Source organism: Lonchura striata, chromosome 2, assembly GCF_046129695.1.
Source record: "Lonchura striata isolate bLonStr1 chromosome 2, bLonStr1.mat, whole genome shotgun sequence".
NCBI lineage: Eukaryota > Metazoa > Chordata > Aves > Passeriformes > Estrildidae > Lonchura > Lonchura striata.
This window is the reverse complement of record NC_134604.1, coordinates 114,772,050-114,786,802: the sequence shown is the minus strand read 5'-3', so window position 1 is coordinate 114,786,802 and position 14,753 is coordinate 114,772,050. Positions and strand designations below refer to the sequence as shown.

The 14,753-nt window shown below is 47.4% G+C and overlaps 1 protein-coding gene across 2 annotated transcripts; it reads right to left on the bottom strand.

Moving 5' to 3' along the window:
• Nucleotides 1-13,421, bottom strand: VPS26C (VPS26 endosomal protein sorting factor C). Of its 2 annotated transcripts, none has more exons than XM_021527458.2 (8): nt 13,316-13,421; nt 8,319-8,462; nt 7,973-8,122; nt 6,200-6,280; nt 4,327-4,401; nt 3,345-3,495; nt 2,331-2,483; nt 1-443 (listed from the first exon to the last, which is right to left on the bottom strand). In XM_021527458.2, exons 1-8 carry the CDS (start codon nt 13,370-13,372, stop codon nt 361-363), a joined length of 894 nt encoding a protein of 297 aa, XP_021383133.1. In that variant the 5' UTR covers nt 13,373-13,421; the 3' UTR covers nt 1-360. The 2 variants fall into 2 exon arrangements, with proteins under 2 accessions (XP_021383133.1, XP_021383134.1); XM_021527459.2 differs by having other exon boundaries at nt 3,364-3,495.
• Nucleotides 13,422-14,753: the final 1,332 nt, after the last annotated feature.

Below are 14,753 nucleotides of genomic sequence, written 5' to 3'. Positions count from 1 at the left end.
TGCAGCTATGATGGGATTTATGAGTTTTAAGGGGTCTTCAAAGGACTTTGGAACAAATATTACAAAATTAAATCAAGAGAGGAACTTGCTACATACTTCTACAAGCTGTAGAAAGCTACAGAATGATTCCTTCAGGATTTGCCTGAGAAAAATTGGGAAAAACATGGCTGTTGAAGGCAGCAGGATTGGGGAATGCAGAGAGGCAAAGTCTTGGCCAGGTTAACAGGGAAGTGGAAGTACAAAAAGTGCCCACAGGAAGAAGGAAGTGAGGTGGCTCCAGCTGAAGTCAGGCATGGATGAAGTTCCACTTGCCCTCTGAGGAATTCCCAGAAAATCCTTCCCAGCTTCTCCTGTGGATGTTCACATCCTGCAGAGCTTCAGGGGGAAGTTCTCTGTGATGAGATGGTCGTCGTGCAGGAGGACCACGATGTTCACTTCAAACTCTGGGAGAAGGGGAAAAAGAGAGAGAATTCCATGGGAAGCTGAGTCCTGCTTCAGTTCCACAGTAAAGCTTAATGCTAGGAGCAATCCTGCTTCAATTCCATAGGAAAGCTGAATGCTGCAGCAATCCTGCTTCAGTTCCACAGGAAAGCTGAATGCTAGGAGCAATCCTGCTTCAATTCCATAGGAAAGCTGAATGCTAGGAGCAATCTTGCTTCAATTCCACAGGAAAGCTGAATGTTAGGAGCAATCCTGCTTCAATTCCACAGAAAAGCTGAATGCTAGGAGCAATCCTGCTTCAATTCCACAGGAAAGCTGAATGTTAGGAGCAATCCTGCTTCAATTCCACAGGAAAGCTGAATGCTAGGAGCAATCCTGCTTCAATTCCACAGGAAAGCTGAATGCTGCAGCAATCCTGCTTCAATTCCACAGGAAAGCTGAATGCTAGGAGCAATCCTGCTTCAATTCCACAGGAAAGCTGAATGCTAGGAGCAATCCTGCTTCAATTCCACAGGAAAGCTGAATGTTAGGAGCAATCCTGCTTCAATTCCACAGAAAAGCTGAATGCTAGGAGCAATCCTGCTTCAATTCCATAGGAAAGCTGAATGTTAGGAGCAATCCTGCTTCAGTTCCACAGGAAAGCTGAATGTTAGGAGCAATCCTGCTTCAATTCCACAGAAAAGCTGAATGCTGCAGCAATCCTGCTTCAATTCCACAGGAAAGCTGAATGCTGCAGCAATCCTGCTTCAATTCCACAGGAAAGCTGAATCCTGCAGCAGCATGAGGAAGGAGCTCCTGTAACATTCCAGGCAGAACCCCACCCAGGCATCCCAGCCCTTGGACCATTCCAAGAAAATCCTGCTTTGTTGTAATCTTATGGGATTCCTCTGGATTGTTTTATCACTGATAAATTATGGCAAAGAATCCTCTGGAAAAGAAGATTTCAGCCATCAAAGAAAAAAATGTTTTGAGGAAGACACCTCCACCAAGATTGTGTTTAAAGCATGGAATGGGAGAATTCCAGGACAGACCCATTGCTGTTTCTAGCATTAACAGCCTTGGGAAATGAAATACTGGAATATAACAGGCTTGCAAACTGGAGAACAAAAATTCCAGAAAAAAATCTGCTCTTAGATACTACATTGTGTCCTTCAAAGACAAAAATCAGTATCAGATCAATCAATCCTAAATGGAGACAAAACAAAAAGCCAGGCAGAGTTAATAAATGAAGGGAAGCAGAAATCAAAATAAATTCAAATTCTCATTGTAAATTGCTAGTGAAGAGCTTAAAATGGCAAAAGAATTAAGAATATTATTATTTTGGGGAAAACCTCTGCACACAGATTTTATGCCAACAGATTCCAGCAGGATGAGGGGAAGAAATACAAACCAGCCAAGTGGATTCTTGCAGTTCTTTTTTGATTAAGTGAGGAAAATCCCGGTTTTGTTAATAAAAATAGTGGATTTTGACAACAATCAGCAGGGAGGAGCACGTGGTGTGGGTAAGTCACACCCTGACCAACCTTGCTGCTTGCAGGGCTTTCAGCAGGAGAGTGGGAAACAAAAAGGAGAAGAAATGGAAAGGGGGCTTCTCGCTGGTGAGGAAAAGGAATTTTATTCTTGGACTATTCCTCAAGTGTTAATCACCTGCATTCCACTGCTGCTGTCCCTCATGGAATTTTATCAGGGGTAGCTTGGTGGCTGCACAGCTGTTTGTGCTGGCAGTGTTTGGGCTGTTTCTGAGTCTGAAATGCAGCAGGATTCAGGCTCAGGGAAGCACAGGGATCTCCTGGGCTCCTCCTGCAGCTCTGCTGGATTTACCCCCTGACCTGCCCACGGAAAGGGAATGAAGTGGCCACTCCTCTCCCAGGAAATGGCTCCCCACTCACCCACTTTGAAGTTGGTTGTTTCCAGGGTGGGGCAGGTGAAGAGCCTGGGGAACACCATGTGGATGGGGATGGGGAGGCCCCTGCAGACATCGCCGTCGGCGATCTGGATGTTCTGGATCTCTGTGGCATCCCTGGCGTAGCCCTCAGCACACCCTGGGCAAGAGGGAAGTGGGAGGAGATGAGAGAAAGCAGCAGCCAAAATTTACTGTGGAGATATCATGGGAGTCCCGGGTGCTGAGAATTTTAAACTTTCTGTGCTGCCAGGCACTGACCCCCAGGAGAACACTGCACTGACCTGAGGCCGTGGAGAAGCTTCCAAAATTCAACAATAAAACTGAGATTACAGGTGTGGGGTTGGAATGGAAGTGTGTGATAGCACAGGGTGGGAACTCAGAGTTGAAGGGTTTAGAATGCAGAAATAGATATAAAGCAAGATGGAGGTTTTGGGGTGGAGGCTGCTCCTTCTCCTTCACCTCCTTCTCCATGGGTTTGGGTGTTTTTGTGCAATTGGATAAAAAAGTCCCCATTGCAGACTTTGAGTGATCAGTTATTGGGTTAAAAGTGAAAATAATTGAGGTGTCATTTCTTAATTGGACAGTTTAGTCTTAAAAGACCTTGTAGGGGGAGACAGTTGGCCATTTTGTGCTTTGTTAGTGAAATACTGCAGAACTCACTGCTGTGAGACTGTAACACAGGTAAGAAATAATAAACACCTGAGTCTGAACGTGAACGATCATCTTGAGCGCGTCAATCCTGACCTTGACAGAGGCAGGAAAAAGAAGCCAAGAACCAGCAGAGATTCACCAGAATAAGGAGGGAAAATGCCCTGCAAGTTTTCACAGAGTAAAGGATCACAGAAATAATTTAAATTATCATCGGAGCTGCTCCTCCAAAGCGCAAAGTGCAAACCCCGCAAGGCCTCGGTGCTCTCTGGCCTTTCCTTCATGCTGCTCCCTGTTTCCCTGGGAAGGGATGCAGGGAATTCCTGCAGCCTGGTGCCAGCCAGGGGCTCACCACAGGTCTCCACCCGCACCAGCTGCAGCTCGATGCTCTTGACGGCCGCCTCGGCGCTCTCCACCACCAGCTCCCCCGTCAGCGGCTGCGTGATCACACAGTTGGTGGAGTTCAGGTGCCCTCTGATCAGGAATTTGGGGAGGGAGGCTCTCTGAAAAGGTTGGAGGGAGGAGAAAAAGATGGCACTGTGAAGAGCAGACTAAGGAAAGAAAAAGATCCTAAGTAGGAAGTTGCCCAAAAGTTTCAAAGTTGAGAACTCGAGAGCTCAGAAATTCCTCATGTAGCTTAAATTTCTTTCCGTCACTCTGTATCAGGATTTCTCCTACAATATTCTCCCTTGCCATGTGTCCTTCCTTCTCCTCCACCCAGCCCATGGAGGGGCATTTCCTGGGCAGAAGTGACAGAACTTGGCTGTTAGAATTCATCCAGGGGCTGGAACCGTGTGGTGAAGGAGGTGGGAACACCTCCCACTGCCCCAGGCTGCTCCAGCCCCAGTGTCCAGCCTGGCCTTGGGCACTGCCAGGGATCCAGAGGCAGCCACAGCTGCTCTGGGAATTTCATCCCAGCCCCTGCCCACCCTCACAGGAACAATTCCTTTCCAAAATCCCATCTGAGAATTCCCAAATCTGTAAAAAAAGGCTCAAAACACACTTTTTTAAAGGTTCTTGGCTGTCCATGGTACAGAATGTTTTCCCTTGCTCCATTGCCATTTTTCACTCAGGAAAGGAATATTTAACTACTTTTAAATATTTTAAAAATATTTAACTACTCCTGAGCAAAGCTCCACCTTCAGTGGTCACCACAGTGCAAGGGATGAGGCAGAATCACTTGATTGCTTATAAAGGTGAAAAATAAAATGGAAAAACAAAACCAAGATAATCTGCCTGATAATCTACAAGGCAGAATTTAGTCACTCCTCTGGTCTCACTCATAAACACACAAACTTTACCTTTAAAATAAAATAATCTGAAAATCCTTTTACCTCTTTAACATTCTGCAGAGTTTCAGGAGTAATGGTGAAGTCCACAGGGCTCGGCAGCAGCTTCCCTTTCTGTGACTGCAGGGAATGGAAGGGTTAAACTGAAATCTGATCCCCAAAACAGAGAATATTATAAACCACAACAGCTGGCTGCCCAAAACCACCTGGAACAGCAGGAATACCCTCCCCATGTGAAGCAGAGAGGAAAAAAAAGTATAAATAAATTCATTGTACATGAATTTTGGAATGTTTCTGTTCATTATTAAATTTGGGGAGGAGAGAATCTAAATGAACTTGTGTCCATTGCTTCAAATCTGCTTTATAAATTCTTCTGTCCACCAGCAAGGGGCTGATTTGGAACTCTGAGTGAGGACCTGCCCTCACTGCTCAAGAATTCAAAATAGCTGCTGCTGCCCAGCTGCAAGATGGAAGAGATTAGCAAAAGATTGGCTGCATTTTCCCAAAATGACAAATTCTGGCACAGAATAAGCTGAAGGGAAATGGTACATTGAGCACTGACAGTGAGAATTATATGTTCAGTAAAACCTCATTAATTCACCCTGAGAGATTCATGATTTACTGACTGGTGAGCTCAGAAGTGCTGTAGTGGGAGCAAGAAATAAACCCAGGAAAACTGCAGGAGATGTGATTTGTCACTCCTCTGACAAGTGTGGCTCACTCATAAATGTAAAAATGGACCAATAAAATGTAGCATCAGATATTGCAGAAAATATTGAAATCTTACCAACAGGAAACTTGTTGGAAACACCAAACTACATCTTTTAAAAAGTTACTTTAGAACTAAAATAACATTTCCACCACAAGACCTGTAACACAAAGGATTCTGTTATTTACTGTCCTGTTAAGAGTTCAAAGGAATGATGGAAGGAAGGTGTTCCAGCAAGTTCTAGAGGGAAAAAGGGACTTTTCTTCAGCTCTGGCCTGTCCTCAACTGCTGTGGGCAGCACAGCTCCATCTAAACCAACCCCAAATCCAACACAGGAACTTCTGTAAGAACCAGCAAAGCATCTTCTGGGAGTCCAACTTCCTGCCACAAGGATTAGGATTAGAAATGAGGATTAGAAATTCTAGAATCAGAATTGTTTCCCTTGCAGGGGTGGTCAGGCACTGGAATGAGTTGCTCAGGGAGGTGCTGGAGTCTCTGGGAGTGTTCAGGAGCCTGGATTTGGGACATGGTTTGGGGTGAGGATGGGATGGGGTCATCCTGAAGGTCTCTCCCACCATCTTTCCATGATTCCCACCTCGATGCAGACCCAGCTGTGATAGTTTGGAGTCAGGGCTCTGTATCAGAGCTCCTGAAGAACAGAAATCAGGGATTTTCACCACCCAACTCTCATTTCCAGGACTGTGGGAGCCTGGAACCTTTGGCTGAGAACTGCTGGGATAATTCAAAACAGTGTTTGGAACAATGACATCATATTTATGTGACCACCCCATTGTCTCAGAACTTCAAGGATGAATAAGAGAATAAACTCAAGGCACTAAAAACATCTGAAAATCCAACTCCTCTTTGTCCTATAACAGAGGGATGGATTTTTCTAAGCAGAAGCAACAGCTTTTTGGGATGGGTTTGTTTTGGGGCAGATTTCCTTTACTCCTAAATTTTGGACAAAGGCTCCAAACACAGGGTAGGATTTTGGGGTGTCCTGTGCAGGGCCAGGAGCTGGGTTTGATGTTTTTTGGGGTCTCTTCCAACTCAGGATATTCTGAATCTACAGTTCTGTAACCCCTCGTGTCACTATCACAATTTCCATGGGTTTATTTGTGGGTTTTTTTTCCCCCTTAAAATGAAGTGGGGAGAAAAAATCAATTAAAAATATTAATTAACTGCAAAATGACCAGAAACCACACTCACCAGGGAGTGGACAATGAACTCACAAGTCTTGGTCAGGTCCTTTGCCAGCAGGGAACGTCTCATGTCACAGCGCAGGGTGTACTGGGGGAAGGGGATGAAAAAAGGGAAAAAAAAAGGGAAAAAAGAAAAGTTTAATTCAGATTTCCTCCCTTCTTCCCAACTTTTCACCTCCCTTCTGCCTCTGTGCAGAGAGTTGTTCCTGTTATAACCAGTTAAAGGTGATTTTCCACCCTGTTTTGGTAAAGGAATTATCAGTGTGATGTATTTTTGTCTTCAGCCCCTGTAATTTTGGTTTTATTGTGGGGTTGAATTCACAGTTCTTGGGATATTTAATGGGGAACTTCAGCCACACAGCTGAGCTAAAAGCAGCACTAAAATCAGGCAAAGAAGTTAATTTGCTTCCAATTTGCTCCCCTAAAATGGGAGTCACAAACCAGTGGATGAAAAATAACAAGAATTTTGTTATCCCAGAAATCCTACACTTCAGCATCTCGAACTAAGCCCCTCAGTGTCCTTACAGGACACAGAACCTGTTGGGTTTTTTGTTTTGTTTGATTTTTAATTCCTCCCTCAGACCGGGGATTTGGGTTCCTCACTTCTGGTTCATGGCCACAACCCCCCAGCAATGTCTGATTAAAGGTTTCTGCATCAGAACAGAGACTGGAACCCACAATTAATCCCTAAATCAAGAAAGAGAGGCTTAATTAAAGTGCCCAGAGGTTTACAAGTGTCCCTTAACCAGCACCTCAGTGTCACAACTCCCTCCTCAGGAGAGCAGGACTCTCAAAGTTTGGCTGAAATTTAAACTATTATATTTTAAAGATATTTTACTCAAGAAAAGCTCAACAGAGGAGAGAAGGAATGACAAAATAAAACAAATATTCCTCATTAAAGTGCAGCTCAAACTGACTGATCACAGCAAGTTATCTGGGGTATGGGAAGCAACTAAACCAGTCCTTCACCATTTTTGACATCCCTACCACAAACAACAGCTGTTACATGAGGGAAGAAGCCAAAACTGAGCAAATAAATGGAAAGGATTTTAAAAACATCCAAACAGACAAAAAACAAGGGATTTTTTTTCTTTTAGTTACTTCTGATAGGCTGCTGAAAGGGTGATTTGGTTTATTAGGTTGTTTTTGTTTTTTTCATTCCAGTGACATCAAACTTCATTGTCTAACACAGAATTTACCTTCAAGAGATGGCTGAAGAAAGACTTGCCCCCTAAAAAAACCACCAAAAACTGCCCAAACAAACCAACCCACCTATGATAAGGCAAATTTTAACCAAAAAAGATCAAATTTCCAAACTGTATTTCCACAAGACTGTGTCCAAGCAAATATTCCATACAGATCTGGGCAGGGAATGTTACTCCTCCTCACCCCAACAAAACAAACAATTCCTGGTTTGCTCTCAACACCTGGAGTTTTTATCATGAAATTACACATTTATTTGGAATACAACCACACTGTGGTGCTGGTTTGTTTGGTTTTTTTTTTTTTTTTTTTTTAAGAAGGGAATGGAAACAGTTTCCTACAACATCAGGATGGATCAAATTTAGGTTACAGATGTTTTGCTGAGGTATTTCAGGTAAAACATCTTGTTTGTGCCATCATTCCTGAAAGATTTACTGCATAGCGGGTGGAAGGCTCAGTCAGTGTGAAAACAAAACACCACCAAACTTCATCCTCAATTTCCATGGATTAAGAGCTGCTTCAGACGACATTGTGCAGATGAAATTTCCCATTTTCCCTCCAGACAGGACCTCCTCACCTGGATATTGACAAAGACTCCATGGTATGTCTCATACAGAACTTTGTTGCCCTTCATTTGCAGTGGGAATTCAAAGGGAATTTCTGTCTTGCCACTGGGGAGCTTCCCTGGTTTCACCATTTCAATGGTGCTGTTGATAATCTGAATAGGCTGCAAGGATAAACATCAAAGAGTTTTAGGCTGAGACAGAGAACCAACACCATCTAAACTCTACCAGCATTTCCCTGCTTTCCATCACTTCCACACCATGAGCAGCTCTGACCACCTGAGAGCCTTTAAGGAAAGGTTTCATTTGAGAAAATAGAGGTTTTTTTGTGCTAAAAACAGTCACCCGTGCAGGTCTTACCTTGGCAGTGTTGCAGAAGGCCTCAAACACACCCACATTTTTGGCACTGAGCTGCAGATTCACTGAGCCCTCCATGGTTAAGGAGATCCCCTGGTGCTGCACTGTGTCCTTACTGGTTATGACCACCACTCCAGAAAGAATTTCCTAAGAGGAAAGAGGAAAACATTTGTTTAAATCCATTTTTTCCGTAGCTGTTATCTGAACAGCCTGGAACTGATCTCCAAATTAAAAAAAAAATCCTGTTCCCAAATGGTGTAACCTTGTCAGGACAGGCAAACACTAATGAAGGGATTTAGGATGAGACAGAGAACCAACAACACCTAAACTCTACCAGAATTCCTGGATTTCCAGAATCCCAGGGCTCAGGATCAGAATCCCAAGCTCAGGATGAGAGCTCTGCACTTTTGGTTTTTCCTCAAAAATACCATTCTCCTCTTGGCTGAAGTATAAACCTGAGCTTCAGCTTCTTCCCAAAGTTTCAAGATTTTTCTGTCTAGGAAGATGAAAAACCCTTCATTTGGGCCAGCTGGTAACAGCCAAGTTCTGTTTGTGCTGGAAAAAACTGCCAGGAGGAACTGGTGTCTGAAAATTGGGATGGTCAGCCACGGGAGCGGGAAGAGAAGGCACAACTGGAAAAGGGATGGCCACGCTGAAGGTGAGATTCACCTCAAGAGTGGAGCAGAAGAGGTTTAAAATACCAAAAATGAACACAAAGCAACAATTTTGAAGTGAATCTGAAAGAAAGGCAGTTGTGGTGTGACTCCAGGGATGCTGTCATTTATCCCATGAAGGATGTGCTGTCCACAAAATATCCTTTGCACAAAAATGCTGCATCCCTAAAGTGTCAACTGAGACTTTTTAACACTGAAAAACTGGTGAGCAGCAGGAGAGCAGCTCCATGGTTTATCCATCCCTTCTCCCACACAGCAGAATCTCCTTCAATCCTGAAGTATTCCCAGCTGGAAAGGGCAGCAGGTGACTGAGAACTGGGGAGTTTTATGGGAATAAAGTTCCTCTCCTGATCCTTCCCAAGGCAAACTGGCCCCAAGGAACAGCTCCCTCCAGCCATGGGACAATCCCAGCTGCTCACTCTGCACCTGACAACCTCAAACCAGGATCTCTCCAGCAGAACGGGAATTTTGGCAGGTTTTTGTCTTTCCTGGTGGTACAGGATGGCAAAAATGGGTCAGGAGGGTTGAGGTAGCAGGAAAACATCCACATCCAAGCAAGGGTGACATCCTGAGAGCCTGGGAAGAGGAGCTGCAGCAGGAAAAGTGGGAAATGCTGGAACAGGAGCACAAAGGGACAGCAAAGAAAAGCTGACCTAAATTCTGCACTGCTCTGCTAAGGGGCCTTAATTAGCACAAGCAATTAGGTTATTGCTTTAAAAAATGAGTCCAGCTCAACTCTGAGAAGCAAGGACAACCCTGAACATGTGAACTGCTTTAACAAAGGAGATGTTTCCTGTCACACAGCAACAACTCATTCCAGAGCTGCTGCCTGCACATGGGAAGGGGGCACAGCCTGGCAGCAGGAAAGGGAAGGATGACTGGAAGTTAAATATCAATTTTTCTTTTGATATTTCTTCAGAAATGCAAAAAAACAGCTCAAAATTCTGCCCCTGTGCCCTGCTCAGGTGAGATCCCACCTGCAGAGCTGCCCCAGCCCTGCCCCAGCCCAGGAGGAGCTGGAGCTGCTGCAGAGAGCCCAGAGGAGGCTCCAGGATGAGCAGAGGGATGGAGCAGCTCTGCTGGCAGGAAAGGCTGGCACAGCTGGGATTGTTCACCTGCACAGGAGAAGCTTTGGGCTGAGCTCAGGGTGAGCCCCAGGAAAGCTGGAGAGAGACAATTTCCAGGGCATGGAGGGACAGCACACAGGGAACGGCTTCACACTGAAAAATCCCAAGTTTAGGTGGGATACTGGGAAAAAAATCCTTCCCTAGGAGGGTGGGCAGGCCCTGGAATAGAATTCCCAGAGCAGCTGTGGCTGCCCCTGGATCCCTGGCAGTGCCCAAGGCCAGGTTGGACACTGGGGCTGGAGCAGCCTGGCACAGTGGGAGGTGTCCCTGCCATGGCAGGGGTGGCACTGGGTGGGATTTGGGGTCCCTTCCATGCCTAATTCCAGGTTTGCATCTCCTTTCTCCCCCTAGGAGATTTCTGCTAAAAATCCGTGTTCTATTCCTGGTGTAGAGCTCTTCCATCGCTGTGTTTTCATCCCAGACTTACAGATTCCAGGCCCAGTTAATAAACTAAAATTATAAACCTTTCCACATGGAGTTAAAGTGGAAGGTATAAATAAAACTGGCAGATTCATTGACCAGAAATATCCTAATTTCAGCTTAAAACAGAGGGAATATTCCTTTACATACCCAAAAAATCCATTTAAAAGTGATATAATGCAAGTCAAGTTCTGTCAAAATGAAAATGGACACAGCACTGAGAAGCCTAAATAGATAAATAAAATTCAACTAATTCTATATTGCACAAAATTATATGAAAGTGAGACACTGATAGTATTTACCCCTCTGGAACCATTCCTAAAGGGAATAATTCAGCTCTGCCAAAGTCATTCTCTAGATAATCAGGCAATTTTAGGACATGTTGCACGCCATTCCTTTCAAATCCAGTTTTCCAGGATTAAAATCGTGCAATAAATGGAATTCTGATGGATGGAAAGGATTTTTAGGATACAAGTGCAAGAAAAAAGAGAGAACTGAACATTGCTGCTGAGCAACTTGGGATTTCTAGGTAAAAAGTGATTAAAAATTAAAAATATTCCTTCCCTTTCAAGCCACATTGGCCTCTGCAGAGCCGGGTCAGGGTCTTCCCGTGGCACCCAGGAAATGGGGAAGGACAAAAAGCACCACTGAATCCCAAAAGCAATGCCCAAAATCCCGGAGCTGAGCAGTGGGAAGCACTGCCGGGATCGGAACAGCTCCGGGCAGGGACGGGGAAAGAGCTGGGAGAAGGGAAAAGCTCCAGGGAAGGGCAGAAGGGAAGGGACACAAGGGCAGGGACACCGGGAGAGCTCCGGGACAAGGACAGGGACACACGGAAAATTCTGGGACAAGGACAGGGACACCGGGAGAGCTGCGGGACAAGGACAGGGACACACGGAAAACTCTGGGACAAGGACAGGGACACCGGGAGAGCTGCGGGACAAGGACAGGGACACACGGAAAACTCTGGGACAAGGACAGGGACACCGGGAGAGCTCCGGGACAAGGACAGGGACACACGGAAAGCTCCGGGATACACACGAGGAAAGCTCCCGGATGCACACGGGGAAAGCTCCGGGATGCACACAGGGAAATCTCCAGGATGCACACGGGGAAAGCTCCGGGATGCACACAGGGAAATCTCCGGGATGCACACAGGGAAAGCTCCGGGATGCACACAGGGAAATCTCCGGGATGCACACAGGGAAATCTCTGGGATGCACACAGGGAAAGCTCCGGGACAGAGACACGGAAAGCTCCGGGATGCACACAGGGAAATCTCCGGGATACACGCAGGGAAATCTCCGGGATACACGCAGGGAAATCTCCGGGATACACGCAGGGAAATCTCCGGGATGCACGCAGGGAAAGCTCCGGGATGCACACAGGGAAAGCTCCGGGATGCACACAGGGAAAGCTCCGGGATACACGCAGGGAAAGCTCCGGGATGCACACAGGGAAAGCTCCGGGATGCACACAGGGAAAGCTCCGGGATGCACACAGGGAAAGCTCCGGGATGCACACACGGAAAGCTCCGGGATGCACACAGGGAAAGCTCCGGGATGCACATACGGAAAGCTCCGGGATGCACACGGGGAAATCTCCGGGATACACACAGGGAAAGCTCCGGGATGCACACGCGGAAAGCTCCGGGATACACACAGGGAAAGCTCCGGGATACACACACGGAAAGCTCCGGGACGCCGCAGCAGCACCAGGAGAGGGCGAACGAGTCCGTCTGCCGAGGAATCGCTGCTGTCAAGGCCGGTCCCAGCGGGAATCAGGGACCCGCGACAGACCCCGAGTGTCCCCGACAGACCCACGGTACCCGCGACAGGCTCAGGGAATCCCAGAATAGCTGGGCTTGGAAAGGACCTCTGGAGATGATCTGGGACCTCTGCAGGGTCACCTGGAGCAGGTGACACCGGAACGCGCCCAGGTGGGCTTGGAATGGCTCCAGGGAGGAGACTCCATCACCTCCCTGGGCACTGCTCCAGGGCTCTGCCTCCTCTTCCCCATGGACAAGCTGTGCCTCCTGTGCAGGGAATTGCTGGGCTCAGCCCCTGCCCGGGGCTCTGGGGCCATCGCTGGGCCTGGAGCAGAGCCTGGGGCTGCTCTGACCTCCTGCACACAGGGACAGACTGGGACAGACTGGGACAGACTGGGACAGACTGGGACAGACTGGGACAGACTGGGACACACTGGGACACACAGGGACAGACTGGGACAGACTGGGACACACTGGGACACACTGGGACACACAGGGACAGACTGGGACACACTGGGACAGACTGGGACACACTGGGACAGACTGGGACAGACTGGGACACACAGGGACAGCCAGGGACAGCCTGGGACAGCCTGGGACAGACTGGGACAGCCAGGGACACACAGGGACACACAGGGACACACTGGGACAGACTGGGACACACAGGGACACACAGGAACACACAGGGACACACAGAGACACACAGGGACAGACTGGGACACACAGGGACAGACTGGGACAGCCAGGGACAGACTGGGACACACAGGGACACACAGGAACAGCCAGGGACACACTGGGACAGACTGGGACACACAGGGACACACAGGAACACACAGGGCTCAGCCCCTCTCCCTGGGCTCTCTCCAGGCTGAGCAGCCCCAGCTCCCTCAGCCTTTCCTGGGCTGGAGCTGCTCCAGGCCCTTGCTCAGCTCCAGGAGCTCCTGGCCCTGCTGTGCTGAGGAGCCAGAGCTGGTTCCCAGGACAGCACTGGCCCTGTCGCGACTCACGCACCCCATCCCGATAGACCTTCCCGGCGCGCTTCACCCGCACGTCCAGCGCCGTCCCCATCGCCGGCACGTGACCGCCGCCTCACGTGGCCCCGCCCCCGCCCCATCCGGGCCCTCGCGCCGTCACTTCCCGCGCGGCCCCGCCCGCTGCCCCCCCGTTGTCATGGCAACGCGCGGGCGGGGTGATGACGCAACGCCGTCACCCGGAAAGAACTACGGAACCCGGCGTGCTTTGCGCGCCGGCAGCGCTCACTGCGCGGCGCGGCGCCGCGTGGGCTGATGGGAGTTGTAGGCGCGGCCTCCACCGCCACTGTGAGGCCGCGCAGGGAGCAGGGCGGTGACAATGGGAGGCCGGGAAAGGCCTCGCTGTGCTGAAATTCATCCCTCAGGGCGCGTTACACGGCCGCAAGCACCGATATGAACGAGCAGCGAACTTGTCTCCGTTCCCGGCCTCGTTGTCCGATAAATGCAGGAAGGCAGCGCCTTGCAAAGTGGGCAGCAGGAATTTCTCCTTAAAAACCCGGAGCAGGGAAGCGCTCGGGGTGGGGATGTCCCAGAGCCGAGGGAAACGCTGCCATCTCTTCCAGGTGTGGAATTCCTCACACGGAATTCCCGTGATTGTAGCGGAACCCGGACTCGTCCATCCGTGGAATTGAGAAAAACGCATATTTTATGATTGGCTTTTCGCAAATATTACAATGAATATTATATGCGTAATGTTAGAAAGTCATGCTGTATTAATTCTCTTAAGTAGGGTGTTAAATACATTTTAGGTTCCAACATAATGTTAAAATAGAAACTATGTGTGTGGGGGGAGGTTTTATTTAGGAATTAAATACTCGCTTTGAGGAACACCTTAATCTTCCAAAGGAGAGGAATTTATGGTTTTCTTATCAGAAGAAGCTAATTTCTTCAGCCCTTGCTCGACTCAAAGACACCTTGGGGTTTAAAGAAAATAGTTGACATACAACAGGGTTTCTTGTTTTAAATAGAATGTATGCATAACCATGAAGGATGTATGAATATGCAACAGGTTATTGTTTTTAAGGTTATTCCTTTGTTCACCAGGGATGCTTTTTGTGACTTAGTGTCCAAGAGCATCTGGGTGTCCGTAATTCCTTGCTTTTTATTGTCTTGTAATTGTCCTAACTCAAAACTTTTTTACTCTAATTGTATTACTATTTTTATAACCATTTTATTATTATTAAACTTTTAAAATTTTAAAAACAAAGTGATTGGTGTTTTTCACAGACGGAATTCCTGTGATTTCAGCAGAACCTGGACTTGTCCATCCCTGGAATTGCAAGTCCTGAAGGAAATCTCTAAAGCAGGAGTTGAGTTTGGAGTGTTACTGCTTTCCTAAGTCATTATTTTCCCCTTGTTCTTCACACATTATTCACTAAAATTATATTTTCTTCAGATTTCCATGGTTAAAATAAACA